Consider the following 16,832-nt stretch of genomic DNA (forward strand, 5'->3'; position numbering starts at 1 on the left):
TTTAAAAAGGCCCAAATCCAGCTAGTCCAGATCCATCAGCAGTCTCGCATTGAGAAGTCTGATAACTGCCTGAGTCTGCAGGCATACTGATTAGAGTCGAAACGGGGCGTTAAAATATGGAGAGTCAGTTACACACAGTGCCTTGCATTTTCTATTTCTTTCTCTTTTATATGGCTTCTTCTTGTTTTCTCCTTTGTTTTTGAACCTTGTTGCTCTTTTCTGTTTTCAGCCCATTTCCTTCTGGATATTTTCAAAGCTAGTGAATTATTGATGATTACACACACACACACACACATGCACACACACACACACACTCACACACTCTCACACACAGACACAGAGGAAGTAGCTCTTGCACTTTCTCTTCCAAAGATTTAAGGCACATTTATTCCACATTTATTTGTCTTGTTCTTTTTAGGTTCTTTATTAGAAAATAAAGGTCTGCATGTGTTGCATACTTTAGAAATGTATTGATAAAAATATTCAATGGTTCTAATTTTCATTTTATATTATAATCCTTTTATACAGAATATTAGGTATCTGCATATCTGCTTCAGTTACCCTGAATTTTGTGGCTCATCTTGCTGAAGGCTCTTCTCTTCTACACAGCCAATGACTCGAGGAATGTAGTAATCGATCCAGTCATCATTTCAGCTTACCTCTCTCTCTCTCTCTCTCTCCTCCTCAGTTTATTCTCGCTTGTATTGAATCTTGATGTTTCCCCAATGATCTCACTGCAAAAGCTGCTTTAACTCACAGCAGGTGCTACAGCCTGCAGCCTCTTTGTTTTTTTCTGCACAAATAGATACAATTCATTACAATTGGAGCATTTATTTATTAGTAAAGGATGTGATAAACAACTGATTATTTATTATTTAAGACTGACCACCAAAAAAAGAAAAAAAATTCAGCAACAACAGGACTAAGTTATAAGTCCATTATTTCTTGATTCATTCTTGCTATAAAAAGAAAGCAAAACCAGTTACAGTTTGTTAAAAATGTATAAGATATGTGCTTCATATAACTGTATGTGTTTCCATGGGCATACATGTATATTGAGATGGAGACATGTGTCTGAGTGCATGCATTGCTGTGTATTATATTTAAACTGGATTCACTGTAAGTGCAGTCTAATTGTTAATCCCTTTGAGAAAACAGGACAACTATAAATACCACTGTAACTGAATCCTTCTATTTTCAGTGCAACTCAATAAGCCACGTGGGCCTTTCTATCCCAGCAGCATGCTTTTGTGTGTGTGTGTGTGTGTGTGTGTGTATGTTTGTGTGTGGTGGTGGTGGTGGTGGGGTGGGGGTGTACGAATGGGCAAAGTGTCCTCGTTATAAACGGTAAGTGGCCGAGTGTCGGTTTGCTGTACTCAGCTTTTGCCTTCATGTATTATTCATTTGTATATAAGGTCTAACATGAAGCATGTGAACGTAAATCTTGACAAAAACTTCCTCCTGTTTCCAAACAACACATCTGAGAAGCTTCTATTAGTTCCATTAATGACATTTTTGAAAGGAAGTCATTTTGATTTTTTTTTCACTCTCTCCTAACATTCTTGGAGGATCAGGCACTGTCATAAAAATGGAACGACTCTGCAAATAAGAACAACTATTCCAACGTGAGACAAACTTAAAAGTAGGAGTAAAGATCAAGACTAAAGCAGGTTGAGCCCAAAATAAATTCAATATGGGTCCAACTCCAGATGATGAGTAATACACAGTGGCATTGTGCACTGTTGAGATTTACAGACACTACAGTGTTCCATAGCTGTAACAGCAGCTTTTATTCTAAAGAAATGCAAATAAAATTGACAAAAACAGAGATTTTTACTTTCATTCTAGTTGCTAAATTATTCATAATACTTACAAAATAATATAATATAAGATAAAAAACTGAATTAAAACACAAGATGTTGAGGGATTATTATCATTACTTCATCTAGTAAATAAGACAAAACCAGTATCACCGTTTCTGCACTCATTCCACCAGCTCTACTGCACTATCCTATGAGCCTGAGTGATGCGTTTTTTCCCCCCTATGAAACTAGAGACATCAGGCTAATGAGTGAATGTCAGCTTGTCAGCATGTCTTTCTGTCAACAGACTGTCATGGAAATTTATTTATTTATTTTTTTTAAAGGATAGTCTGGCTCCTGAGTGGCTGAAAAGAAAATCCCAACTTTGAAAATTAGCCATGCTCTCTGGGTGGGAGGGATGGCATATACTCTCTCCCCTGCCAATCACAGTGTCACTGTGAGCACATGTATGAGGAAGAGGATGGATAGTGCTTTCCTCCGAGTGTGTTATGCTGCTCAGCGAAGCAGCATGAACAGCAGTTGCCTTTGGCTGGCTTCACGTGTCTCGGAGGAAGCATATGCTATAACTGGATAGTCTGTCCTGGCGCCTGGTGCATTGCAATTTGGATCAGTTTTTGTCTACCAACAAAAGTGTAAGTGATGTAAAGAAGGAAGATTTAGATTTAGGCTTCTATATCTTTTGGCTCCTGTAGGTCACACCCCAGCCAATCAGAGGGTCTTATTTAGAAGCATGAAAACCTGAGGTGGTTTTGATCAGCTCTAGTAGTAGGAAAAACTGGGAATTGTTTGATGACTGACAGGAGGAACTTACTCTATTTGGTTCTGTGATTATGTAGTCTGTCTGAATGATGTACAAAGCCGTAATCACTGGGGTATCAAAGTCAGGAATGAAGCAAGTGGGGATCAAATATGATTCCTGAGTGAGGAGAAGGTTAATAATAAGGCAATTAAGACAAGAGCAATACGAGTTCCAGTTGATGACAATCTGTTACATCACAGTTCAGAGTTACCAACACTACAAAATGCATGCCATTTATTACATTTTTCCAATTTATCGTACCCAATTCCCACCCACTAACTGAGCCTTCACAGAAAAGCTACCAATCTGGCAGTGCTTCCTCTGAGACACATAAAGCCAACAGCGCATCTTTCTGAAGGCTAGAATAGCACACTTTTAGAGGAGAACAAACTGCCCTATTTTGTATACACAAGCTAACAAGACTCCTCATATTTCCTTGCTCTGATCGACAGAGGAGAGAGGAATGCGGGGCCAATACTTGGAACTTCAGCTTTGAATGGGATTTGAGCTTTGGAGCACTTAGGAGCCTTGTAAAAGTTGAGAAGATAAGAAGAACAGATAATCCTATTGTAGGCTAGAAAAAAAAAGATTCCATGTAGCACCATTAAGGGGTCTTTAGTTTGCTTAACTGGGGAAACCCTTAATAATTTTATGTAAAACCCTACAACCAAGGTTTTCTTTTTCAGAAGACAACCCATTCAGAAAGTTAAGAACCCTTCTTTTTCAAAGTGTACTGACTGGCATTATATGAAAATACATGATACTACAAAACCGTAACAAAAAAGCCATTATGTTACAAGCCAGACTTAGTTACTGTTCTGCACTATACTATGATTTAATATGGTGGTGCAGCGGGTAGCGTCATTGCCTAACAGCTCCAGGGTCCCTGGTTCGATCCTGAACTTGATCCTCCCACCTTGCAAAAATATCCTGGTATATGAACTGGTGACTCTAAATAATCCTTATGTGTGAATGAATGTGTGCATGGTGCCCTGTGATGAACTGGCATCCCAACCATGGTGTACCATCTCACACCCAGTGTCCCTGGCATCAGCTTTGGATCCATTGCCACACTGACCAGGATAAAGCAAGGATCAGTGAATGATTGTAAAACAAAAGTCAGGCTGCTATATAGATGAAGAAAAGTTTGAGTGTTTTTAGAATTTTAATCTGCAGTGCTTGCATGTTGTGTAAAATCCGCTTCCTTACCGCGTACTCCTTGGCCCATTGCAGGATGCAATGCATTTGCGAGTTAAGTATTAGATGGATTCATAAGTATATGAGAGAGACAGAAAGCCGGTGTTTGTGTGTGTGTGTGTGTGAGAGAGAGACACACACACAGAGACAGAGAGAAAGACATAGGGAGGGGGTTTAGCAAGCAAAAGAGAGAGCAAGAGAGAGAAGCAGTGCAGGAGAGGAACAGCACAAGCGGAGGAGAGGAGTGGAAAGAGAGAGAGAAAGAGAGAAGGGCAGAGAGAGAGAGAGAGAGAGAGAGAGAGAGAGAGAGAGAGGGAGGCTAGGCGGACTAAGCATTACAATCACTTCTTCTCTAGCCTGTGTGTGCTATGGTGAGACGGCTGCAGAGGATCATTTCTTTCTTGCCTGTCTGTTTCTCATTCTTTTTTTTCTTTCTGTCACCTGCTTTCTGTCACACAGGACCCATCATCCTTTCAAGATCCTCATAATGGGAGGTAATTATGATCCTTATTAAGCTCCAAAATAGATTAGAGATGCCTATGAGACCTTTGAGTTTTAGAGCATGCTGACTGCTCATAACTTCATTACAGATTGAGACTTTCCACCATCTCTTTTTCATTCTCAATTTAATTTACTCAAAGATGTTTGGGTCATATTCCAGAGTTGAGAGGTTTTGTAAAATACATGGATTTGTTGACTGCAGGGGACTGTAGAGCTACAAGCAACAAGCTATACATAAGATGGATGTTATAAAAAAAAATTACACAAGCAATATCAATATAAGGATAAAAAGCAGTTCATTTTATTTGGAAATCAGATGCTATAGATAGCAGTCTACATTTTTTCCCTGAACTGCTATATTAACTTCTAAATGAACTTAATGTGCTTCTTGGTGTGGGATATTAGAGGAAGTAAACTGATATTGATTTTTGATTGTGAGGGCATGTGATAGATGTACTGGATTGAGGCTGGGTTGGGTTATTCATGTCCTTCATGACGCTCTATAACAGGCAAAAATTGAAGTGCTGCATACATGGCTCTGGTTTTAATCTCACTTCAGCTGTCATGCTGGGAGGTATTTGTTTACCGGAGACTTTTGTTTACCCAGCAACATGAAGTTTGCAATTAATTGAGAAGCTTAGGAAATAATATGCATTTTGACAGATGGTAGGTTAGTCAGTGACCTTCTAAAAGTGAAATATCCAAAAGCTGTTATTTTGTTATTTTTGTGGAGGTGATACAGCTTACAGATAAAAAATAATTGGTAGTCGTGACCTTAGCATATGCTACATACGTACCTTTCCTGTATATTTCTATGCATATTTTCCTGTATATTTTTAAATAAATTTTATGATATGGCTATTCAGTTAAAATCCTAAAATACAACACTTGTTTGTTCTGTGCATACATCTTGTGAAAGTTTAATGTTACTTGTAAGAGGGTTTTCATAAACTTACTTTGAAGCTTGTTTATCCAAAGAAGATTGCGAAAAGCTTAGGTACAAACAAAAGTCACAGTGCATCCAGGCTTCCACGGTAAGAGCTGTACAGTATCTGAGCTCTTGTTGTGTTTGTTCTGACAGGGACATTAAGGAACATGCCGTATATGGAATAGAGGCGCCTGCGATCTCGAGATCTCCATTCAAAAGCCTCGTCGACCATCGCTGAAATCGAGTAGCCACTTAAGGCTCACTTGTAAGGGAGGGGAGACACTCAGCATCAAAGCTCTTAAACAACAGAGAGTGAGAGAGAGAGGAAGAGTGAGAGAGAGAGAAAGATTGAAAGCAGTAAAGTAAGATTTGCCTATCTTGCAATTTCAGAGACCATCACCACAATTTAATAAGAATTTGAAATTGTCTTTAGGCAGTGTGTGAGAGCAAGAGCCGGCAGGCTTACCATAAAATGATTTTATGAAGAGGACCCTGCAGGAAAAGGCTCTGAGGAGAGAATTTGAATACACAGGGTCTGTTTAAGGGGCCTTTTTCTTTTCTTGGTTTACAGAAATAAGTTCGCCATGTGATATCAAATGGCATCAGATGTGTCCTCAGTAGTCCAGTGGGACTGTTGTGAGGTTTTTTCCTAATGATGATGATAAAATTTCCCTGAAGCCACTCACCTTGCAGGAACATTCCCCTGTGAGTTACATGGACAGACAGGCTGAAAAAAAAAAACTAAAATAAAAAAATCGAACCATAAGGTCTGGCTGAGAAGAAAAAAAAAAAACCTAACAGCTCGAATGATTAGTTTGGAAATTCCTTTTTTGTTCCTCTTACTTCAAAAAAGTTCGGAGAGTTCACCTCAGGGTCCTACACCATACTCTCTACTCTCTACATAATCTCTACTCTGGTAAAAACTATAGCAACAAAAAAGCAAAAATGGCAGCCGGAGTTGCAACATGGTTACCCTTTGCCCGGGCAGCTGCGGTTGGCTGGCTTCCTCTGGCCAAAAAGTCCATGCCCAAACCTCCTGTTGATAAGAAGAGCCGCAGTGATGAGATCCTGATAGTTAACGTGAGTGGGCTTCGCTTCCAGACGTGGAAAAACACCCTGGACCGTTATCCTGACACCTTGCTGGGAAGCTCTGAAAAGGAATTCTTCTATAATGAAGACACTCAGGAATATTTCTTTGATAGGGACCCAGAGATGTTTCGGCACATCCTGAACTTCTATCGCACAGGCAAGCTGCACTACCCACGGCAGGAGTGCATCCAAGCTTTTGATGAGGAGCTGGCTTTCTATGGCATTGTGCCGGACATCATTGGGGACTGCTGCATGGAAGAGTACCGTGATCGTAAAAAGGAAAACCAGGAGAGGCTGGCTGAGGACACAGAGGCAGAGATGGCAACAGACCAACCCTTACCTCCAAACAGCACACCTCGTGAACGTTTATGGCGAGCTTTTGAGAATCCGCACACCAGTACAATGGCTCTGGTGTTCTACTATGTCACAGGCTTCTTCATTGCCGTCTCAGTTATTGCTAACGTAGTGGAGACTGTGCCGTGTCGGGCACCCAAAGGCAGCCTAAAGGACTTGCCATGCGGCGAGAAGTACTCAGTGGCCTTCTTCTGCATGGATACGGCATGCGTGCTCATTTTCACATTCGAGTACCTGATGAGGTTATTCGCTGCCCCCAGCCGCTGCAAGTTCATGCGCTCAGTTATGAGCGTCATCGATGTTGTGGCCATCATGCCCTACTACATTGGCTTGGTCATGCCTGAGAATGAGGACGTGAGCGGTGCTTTTGTCACACTACGTGTCTTCCGGGTCTTCCGCATCTTCAAGTTCTCGCGCCACTCACAGGGCCTGCGCATCCTCGGCTACACATTAAAGAGCTGTGCCTCTGAGCTTGGCTTCCTCCTCTTCTCCCTCACTATGGCCATCATTATATTCGCCACAGTCATGTTCTATGCTGAAAAAGGCACCAAGGAAACCAACTTCACCAGCATTCCAGCCTCCTTCTGGTACACCATTGTCACTATGACAACGCTGGGGTGAGTCCATCTGTTTTTTGGCTTTACATCAAGTGTAACTGTGGATCGAATGTAGATAGATCTAAACAACAACACTACACAGTTTATGCTTTCTCTGCTTAAGATTCAAATCAGAAATTGGTCGAATCCATATGTATTGTAGCAAGAAAATAATAAACTGTGCTGTGGCCCTGCAGGCCCAAATTTCATCATTCTTCCTTAATAGTGACATCATTTTTTTACACATACACAATGAGTGATACACACTTCCTTGAGGTGAAGCGTGCTGACTGTGTAGCAGCAGGTCAGGTTCTCGCGAAAAGGCGGATAAGATCCATTAAGGACTCTTTAGGAAATTCCCCTGTGCCTAAATCCACTTACAGCTTCATTTCTCATGCATGCTGCTGACAGTGTCCTTACATGCAGGTTCTGTGGAAAGTTTTGCAGTGACTTATAAAGTGTAATATTCTGTGTATCAGGTACTACCTGAAATGGTCTGTGCAGCTGACAAAAACACTGTGAAAAACTTATATCGTCACGCATTTGTCACACAGGGTTTAATAAGACATGTACTAAGTTATTCTGGAGGGCTGTTCTCCTGTGTCCCATGATGCAATATATGAAACTTTTATTTTAATACGTTTTATTACAGATATCAGACAGGAGCAGATAAAAAAAGGCACATGCTGGAGAATTCTTCTTTACTGTGCTTCTCATATCATACAGATATTTTATAAATGTGAAAGGGTTGTGCATGTCCATAAACTGTAAGCTATGCAAAAATAGCAGGAATTATCAGTATTTACTGCGTTAATTAACATTAACAAGTGTAAAACCTTATGATAAACCATAAGTAATGGTATTAACTAATATTTGTTTAAATGTTTATGAAATTCACCTACGTTGACTATTGTGTTTTCAATCCATGACTATAAATAAGTCCATATAAATAAGCTTACAATAAGCATACATATAATATGATAGCATTTTTGGCTAATGCTTTGAGTTGAAAGCTTTTCTTTAGTGTTTTAAACAATGCTCTACATAGAGCATTTCCTCATATGTACCTGCACAACAGTAACATTTCCTCACATGTACCTGCACAGTAGTAACACTGCTTCATACGTATTTGCTGTCTGATCTTACAAAGAGGTGCCAACATCTACGTTTTAGCCATGGCATTTAAGATTTTTCATGATGACCCCTTGCTACAGCAATATGGGTGGCACCTGAAAACTAAGTTTTTCTGCCTTTTCAGCTAAAACAGCACTCAGCCCAAACGCAAATACAATTCACAAAGCAGAAAAGGCAATTCACTAAAAGGGAAAGGACATGGGCTGTGAAAGATGCACATTTGATTCTAGTAGTGGTTAATTTCATTTGTAGGTGAATTTTGACCTGTACGGTTGTGAATCTTGGTCTAGTGAGCCAATAGAACCCGAGTGGGTGCAGATTGTGGTCTCTTTCCATTGGTAAAGAAATGAGTAGCTGTTTGTTATTAAGTAGCGTTCCTCTCAAACTTTTCCCTCACTCTTCTTATTACAGCTTGGTGCACAAAAATCCACTGACACATGCTCTCTGCCTACTAGGATTTTCTTATTAGCAACATTGGCACCTCTGCTTACTATTCAGGATGGACTGGCTATGAATCAGAGTTTCTGAAAAGCAGTTTCTGTAAGACAGACAGCCCAAGCATTTCACATCCAAATCAAATCCTTTACTGCACATCAGATGTGCATGTTGCTCAGCTAGATGAGAGTAAACATGACAGCAGTCCATTTAACATCCATATGGAGTAAATTACAGGAGTCTGTCACATTATTGCTGGTGATTAGGTACAGCACGCAGGAGAGAGAAGATGTGTGTGGGCCGTGGGTCTTTTTTCACTGATACAGCATGATCTCTTGCAGTGATGGATGGATGGAAGGAGGAAGGCTATCACAACCATTGGGACAAGGCTTACATTCAATGTATTTGTGTTTAACACAACTTACATCTGCTTGCATGGAAGTATAGTTTATAAATACAGTATTTATGCATATGTATCATCTGCTACATTAAGGATATATCTTTCTTTACATATGATTATTTGATTTATTTAATATATGTTGGGCATTCAAGAAAAGCACTTATATATAATTGGAAGAAAACAGATGCAGAAAATGGTGTTGGTAGTTTACTAGTTACTAGAGGTTTAGCTGTAGCATTTACGGGTTTTGACCTCTTGCTACAGCGATACAGGACACACCTAAAAGCTACGATTTTTCAGAATCATGAAGTAAGTGTTTCTTTAACAGTAGTATTGGTGTGTCTCAATAACTTGTGACTCTGACCTTGAATGTAAAATTTTGCAAATTTTCTTGCCCAATATCTACTGTAATAAGTCCAGCACCACTATCTGACTATGTGATGTAAGAACAGTGTTTCACCCAGAAATTCATGACTTGAGCAGTGTTTGTGTATAGTGTCGAAATAATAATCTTTAATAGAAAGCTGTGAATTGAGCACACTAAACACTGTGAAATTAATGTGCCAATTGGGTGGGTGGACTCCAGACTGCTAAATTAAGACAAATTTGCAAAGATGGGAAATTAATTTGATTAATACGACTAGGCCTATGCGTGACTCAATCTCAATACATTCTTAATAAATAAGGCTATGACTAGATTATTACTTATCATTTTCATTTTTACCTTCAATTATTTTTTGCTTTTATTCTACATGGTATTGCCACTGACAGTAAAAATAAAGAAATAAAGTAATGAGCTTCATCACTCCATCCTGCCAGTGCTTTTTTAAAAAAATAACCGTGTGGTCTAGAAACTTCTATACACAAAAGCCTTAGCAAACTCTGGGGCTTGAAGTGCATACAGGTAATTTCAATAATGTGGATTCAGAAATGCCTGTTCAGCACATGTTTAATGTGAGTCTGGGTACAGATAACTTTCCCTGCATGTCTGTTGACATTTCTTGGTTTTAAGTTTCAGAGATAATCCTGAATTCATTGCACTTTATTAGATATAGCCATCTAATGACTCAGTGTATTATTACATATTTATTAGACCAGATGAGAGGATATTATTGGAGTGCATTTAAACACATGCAACAATACTTTATTGTTTATTTATTGAGATTATTTTTTTAAACAATGCTTTTGAGACCTGATTCTTATTTTGCGCTGTATGAAAATGGGAGATTATACATTGCACCCTGACATCCTGATAAATGTCGTTGGTTTAGATATCAAATTCACATTAGTGTTAATGACCACAATCCATTTCTCAGCAGGAGCTTTAGTCTGACCATACATTGTACCAGAATATAAATGAATCATGCCAGTTCTCATGTTTCAGTTGATTGTGTAGTTGTGAAGACATGGGTATTAAATATTCTACTTTTTCTTCATACATCATCTTGGATGACTGCCTTTCATACAGATTTTACACACACATGCACACACACATACACACCACTACCACTCTTGAGCATTGTTCTATATTATATTATACCTCGCCATGCTCTTGTATGTAGTTAAACTCAGTCAGGACAATGCCTTATTGAACACTGTCTGCTGAGATGTCATTATGGATCATTTCAGAGACAGGAAGATATTGAGCTATGGATAGCATGGGTGTAACACAATGATATTATATGCATCTGTATCTGTGTAGTGCTCCAAATATTTGTATTTGGATTTAACCTGAAGTCTTTTTGTTTTCTATTCCTAGATTGATAGTATCATCACGAGCTATTGATTTCATGTCACACAATAATGATAAACACACCACGCATAGGTCTATGTGCTGATAACGGTCTTAACGTAACTGAAGTAATCAATACTCGATTGATTTCATGTGAAACTCCAGACATTCTGTAATGCTCTAGCACACCTGCTTCAGGTCATAAAAGCCTTGATAATTAGCAAGCAAGCCCAATCAGACATGTTATAGCAGGGCAATCACTGAACTAAGCAGTGTTACAGCCATGGGAGATTGGACAGCTTGAGATCTATGACAGCATTTTTCCATTAAACAGCCTTGAAAAGTTTTCCTTAAGGTTACACTGATGTGCATCCACTGTGTTTCCTGTGCATGCAGCCTTGTAAGGAACACATTCTGAGCTTGCCAGTGCCAACTCTCCCAACCCTGGCTTAGAAACATTACTGTCATTTTGAGTCCATCATTCAGACTACAATCAACAATCTGATTGATGTCACCATGATATGCACTATGCAAGCTAAAATCACAGTAATAATTGCAAATGCAAAATTATAATGCAAACACACACAAGAAAGCAGCTCCCGCAGGTTGCACGCTACACTGTGCATGCTAACAAACGCCTCGTCAGTGTGAATGAATACATTTGTATGCATGTGCGTGTGTATGCGCGTGCACGTGTTCCTGCAGAGATAACACAAAGATCCCCAGATGCATTCATGTTCCAGGCAGCTACGGCTGATGAGGCTTGTGTGTCCCACTGAAAGCTTGTTTAAATGCTCCATTTTAGCCTTGGTGTGCAGAAAAAGACTAGGAGTAACGTGTGCCAAAATAAGCGGAGGTGAAAGAAGTCTTCGGAGATTCCTGTGAAGTAGTACAGGATTCTACCTGCAATTAGATCCACACATTATCATCACACTAATCTCATGGATCATGTCATATATTTCTTATTTTTTACCAGGTCGTAAACGTTATCTCATTTTCCCAGGTTCTGATGTATAATTCAAAGGAAAACTCCTCCATAAAACAAATTAAATATGTTTGTATTGTAATAGCTGTGATACGCTTAGCAATTCTGGTGCTAATTTGTTGGTTGGTGCTGTATTTTCTGTGAGAAGTTTGCAGTTGTCTGTGTTGATGTCATAGGGGGACAATGCTAGCTCAGTTACAACTGCGTTTAATAAGAGAAAAAAATTCTACAGTCTCAAACATTATGGATAACAATCAGGTTTCACTGTTAGCACCTTAAAACAAAAAGAGCAAGAGCCTCTTTTCTCACTCACCATTTTCCAGCGATGTTCATTTTCATGTTAATGAGAAATCCAGTCGAGTAGTGATGTTGGAGCAAATGCTGGACTCAAAGTCCCAGAATGCAGTGCAGCTCTATGATGCACATGTGCTGAGTTACGGCAGAGACTTGATGTGGCTAGTTAGTGATTTATATGATGATGAACTCAATGGCATTGACGGCAGTATTGAAATTTGAAGCTTTGTAAACCACTCTCTTTGAGAAGAGTGTACAGATGAGGAGGTGAGAGTGCTGGCAGACTAAAGGACTAAAGTGCTGTTGCATCACTCTCTTTAGGTAGAGATAAATCCCACTGCACCACTATTAGCACATAGTTCAATGGCTTTGTGGGAAACTATTAACCAGAGTGAAAATGTCAATTAAAGAAGTTCAAACCAAAAAAGTCAACTCAAAATTTCATTAGAAAAGAAATCTTTTGCACAATTGAAGATCACATATGGATATGAAAGGGCGGATTTTTCCTTTAAATCTTTCCTTTCCTGTAACATAGGAGAAGACTGCTAAAACAATGTATAGCAGATGAAAATTAATTTCTTTAAAGCGTCTGACAGGGACTCACTTTACTGCATCCCTATCACAATCTTCTTATAAAGTTAAAAAGATGTGCCAAAGGAAAAAAAGCAACCAATTTAATTTGATCCTTCCTTCCCTTCAAAGAACTCAAATTATAATTCAAAGAACCTTCCCCCAGGACTTCTTCACAGCACCTGATGAAGTTGTCCATGGAAATTTTAGGGAAAAAGAGAATAATCCTCTCCTTCACTAGAGGACGTGTACTCTTTAGTCCCATTGGCATCTCTTCTTCTCCCCAGAGCCGCAATCTCCCTTCTTTCACCATCTGCCGTTAGCTTATATAAGTGTCTTCTGGGATATGAGCTGTCCTTGAACAATCCAAGACCCAGAGGACCTCGCAGTGTAGATGATCAAGCGAGTCCAGTGAATAAAAGGAGAAACCTCTCTAGCCAAGGGGTGCTGTGAGTTTTAACAGTGCTAGGTAAGGAATGATATAAAGAGTAATAGGAAGCCCTGAACCCGAGCCGTACAAAGCATGGCCTTGGCCAAATACAGTCTGGTGATGCAGGAACTTATCAAATTCTGCTGAGACACTTTCTTTCCTATCCTTGAAACTTATTTAGCTCATTTGTTCATTTGGCTGATGCTTTTAATCGAAAGGGACTCACAATTGAGACAGGATACAACTGATCAATTGAGGGTTAAGGATTTTTCCATAGGACCCAACTATGGCAACTCACAACCTTCCAACAGTAGCCCTGTGTATTAGCCACTGAGCCATGCCGAGTTGTATATTCATGAGGTAATGTGGTTATAGGTTTAGAAGAGTTCACACAATCAAGCTACTATGAGTGAAACCAGCCAGCACATGGCAGATATACAGAATGTCGAGATGTCATGACTGATGTTTGGACGTTCTCCAAGAAAGAGAGAGACATCTTCTGAATGTTCCAGTAGGAAAGGGCCACCTAGGTAGACAGCATTTTCGGCCAGGCTTTGCATGCAATATCAAGCATTCATATTACTTAATGATATAATCAAACCTGTCCCATTTAGAAGGCAGCTGTGTTCTGAGGTACCTTAGTTTGATGGCAGCATTGCACAATTCTCAGTTTAAGCAATGTCATACACGCAGAGAGTGCATGTATTAGTCAGTCATTTCAACAGAAGTAAAGGTAAACAGCTAATGTTATGTCCCTGCATTTCAATCCTACCAAGTCACCAGGCAAAAGGATACCTCATTTTGGTCAAAGGTCAAAGGAATGTATTTTTTTTCTATAGATATTCCTATAATCCTGTTCACCAAAGGCCCATAAAAGTTTGACAAACATGCAAGGGCCAAATGTTCCGAGGAGTTTACAACTCTAACTATACAGCTTGTTTTAAATCTGACGGATAAGTTGGTAATAAAACACGACAGGGCATGTGGTTATAGGAAAATAATCGACAATAGTGGTGGTGTGATGTGACCTGATGTGAATCTGAGTTACTGTTATCACCCTGAAGTTATTTTTTCATCATCTGTATCATTTTTCCAATAAAAGAAAATGAAGTAGATAGTCATATTACAGAAAACAAAAACAAACAAATAAATGCAAACTCCTCTGTCCTGAAGACTTTCCAGTGTCAGAAAACCTAAATTTACTGCTTTACCACTGTTACAATGTGCTGACTCTGGAGACTCCTTCCAAAAATAACAAACATCCCCTTACAGAAAACCTAATCATATCAACAACGACGCAGACTTTATTAATCTGGTTATGTGGATCTTCCACCATACAAGTTCCTGCATAAATTGTTACTATAAAAAACATAATGTATTAGTACAAGTGCATTAATATAAACCTGATTTACCTTGCAGATGGAACTGCTGTCTGAATTTCTGTTACAGAAAATTAATCAACACTTTCTGATCAATCAGTATAAGGAATTCAACAGAGCTGTGGTGTAATAGAATACAAGCTATTGTATTGTATAAACTGTTGTTTGTGTTCATAGACTACCAGAAGTCGTTAAAAAATAAAAAAAAACCTATCTAATGTAACACAACCATAAATGAATCTGTGGTCCTCCTGTTTATGTGTGTCTTACAAGAGTAAAGCTACTCCACTGATGGCATTGCAGGATATGCAGACTTTCTTTGGGACCTTGGTGTTGTCCTTTCGCTTTACTGCAGGATGTAGATGCCAAGCTGTAATGACTTGAGTGAGAAATTAGTTATTATACCTTTCTCTTGGTTATTAATCATACCAGGCAACTGTGCAAGTCAAAAATTAATTTGTAAATATGTAATCATTAGTATGCTTTCAGTCTGAAATTCCTATAACAAAACATATGACCATTCACATTAAAGCTTCATCACAGAAACTTTTCTGAAGCTTGAAAATATCAGATAATTTGATGCACGCAGGTACCAGTGTTACCTCTACTGTGCAGTAAAGAGGAAAGAGCCTCTAAGAGGACGAAGAGTTACCAAGATAATGTCTGACTCATGCTACACTAACCTTAATTACAGTAAGAGAAATAGATTCAGATTACTAAGAAATCTAACTTAAAGTATTAAATCAAATCTATTTAACCACTGAATTTTCCTCCTTCTTATGAACACAATCTGTTTATCAACTATTACCAATGGATTTATAAATATAAGAAACTAACTTCTATTATGATTTACTATGCAAAATTATTTGCAAAAACACCATAAAGGCATGCTTTGCTCTTTAAAGCTTTCTCGAGTTCTTGTCAGATAGAAGTCACAAGGTATTCATTACATCCAAGACTATGCAAATGTTGATTTTCCAAGAGCAAGTTAACTTGACAGTGAATTACAGTAATTTTACAGCCCCCTTCATCAGTAGTACTACTCTGAGGTACTTCTGGGCTAACGTTACTTGTACCTCTGGCAAAACATGCATTTTTACTATACTATATGTTCATATAGAGAGCAAAGGTCATATATTAGCTTTATCTTCTATACATTTATACCTACAATTTAACAATAACAATCTAATGTTCAAATTGGCCATTAAGACAACTTTAAATTCTTCAGTTAGTAACCAAATAGTTGTTCTTGTTAAGCTTGCGTATTCATCAGACTTTCCTAACCCAGGCCTGGCACACCTTTGACTAGGTGTGTTGGACTAGCTATGAGTCTTTGAGGACTTTGGTTTGGGAACCACCAGATTGTATTAAGATGATGGCCAACTTGTTTAATCACTAGACCAGCTGGAACTAGTCATTTCATGCATACTTGTATATAAATACTGTATAATTGTATATTAGGCTAAACTGAATTAAATGGGCCGGCATGGTGGTACTGCAGGTAGCGATGCCACCTCACAGCTCCAGGGTCCCTAGTTTGCTCCTGATCTCGGGTTACTGTCTGTGTGCAACTACGCATGTTCTCCCCCCAGGTTTTTTCCTCTAGGTTCCCCAGTTTCCTCCCACCTCCCAAAAACTTGCCAGTCTGTGGATTGGTTATGTTAAAATTGCCTCTAGGAGTGAATGTGTGTGTGGTGCCCTGCAATGGACTGGCGTGCCATCCAGGGTGTATTCCCATCTCACACCTTATGTTTCCGGGGTAGGCTCCAGAGCTACCATGACCCTGACAAGGATAAAGCTCTTACCGAAGAAGAATTAATTTAATTATTCCTGTGATTAATACTGTCTTGTAGAGCTATGGAGGGTGTTTGTAAGTCATTGTGTTTATGTGCTAAAAGTTGTGCTAATGATGGTCTTCATTTATTCATTTATGCATCGAGTGTGTTCATTTATGCATTTATTGGGTTCATTTATTTCCTTAACGTTTACACCCATGCTGTCCTGGCTCTGAGTGGATAGCTGATCGGCAATGGGCAATGCATAATCTAATTGAAACAAATATATTTACTACGCTAATCAAATTTCGTGATCCTTAGAAGTCAAAAGAGGCTGATGTTTTAAGGATTAGCGTCTTAGAGCTGCAGAAGCATTTACATGTACACTCGCAGAACATGATAGCTTGATAA

At 39.0% G+C, this 16,832-nt stretch overlaps 1 protein-coding gene across 1 annotated transcript in view; it reads left to right on the forward strand.

The window, feature by feature from the left end:
- Positions 1-4,006: 4,006 nt before the first annotated feature.
- kcnd1 (potassium voltage-gated channel, Shal-related subfamily, member 1) overlaps positions 4,007-16,832 on the forward strand; it is a 65,617-nt gene continuing 52,791 nt past the window's right edge. Inside the window, exons 1-2 of the mRNA XM_026928607.3 lie at positions 4,007-4,313; positions 5,402-7,308. Of these exons, the coding sequence (XP_026784408.1) occupies positions 6,194-7,308 (1,115 nt within the window). The 5' untranslated portion in view covers positions 4,007-4,313; positions 5,402-6,193. The remainder of the gene's footprint in view (positions 4,314-5,401; positions 7,309-16,832) is intronic.

This window comes from Pangasianodon hypophthalmus, chromosome 8 (assembly GCF_027358585.1).
Source record: "Pangasianodon hypophthalmus isolate fPanHyp1 chromosome 8, fPanHyp1.pri, whole genome shotgun sequence".
NCBI lineage: Eukaryota > Metazoa > Chordata > Actinopteri > Siluriformes > Pangasiidae > Pangasianodon > Pangasianodon hypophthalmus.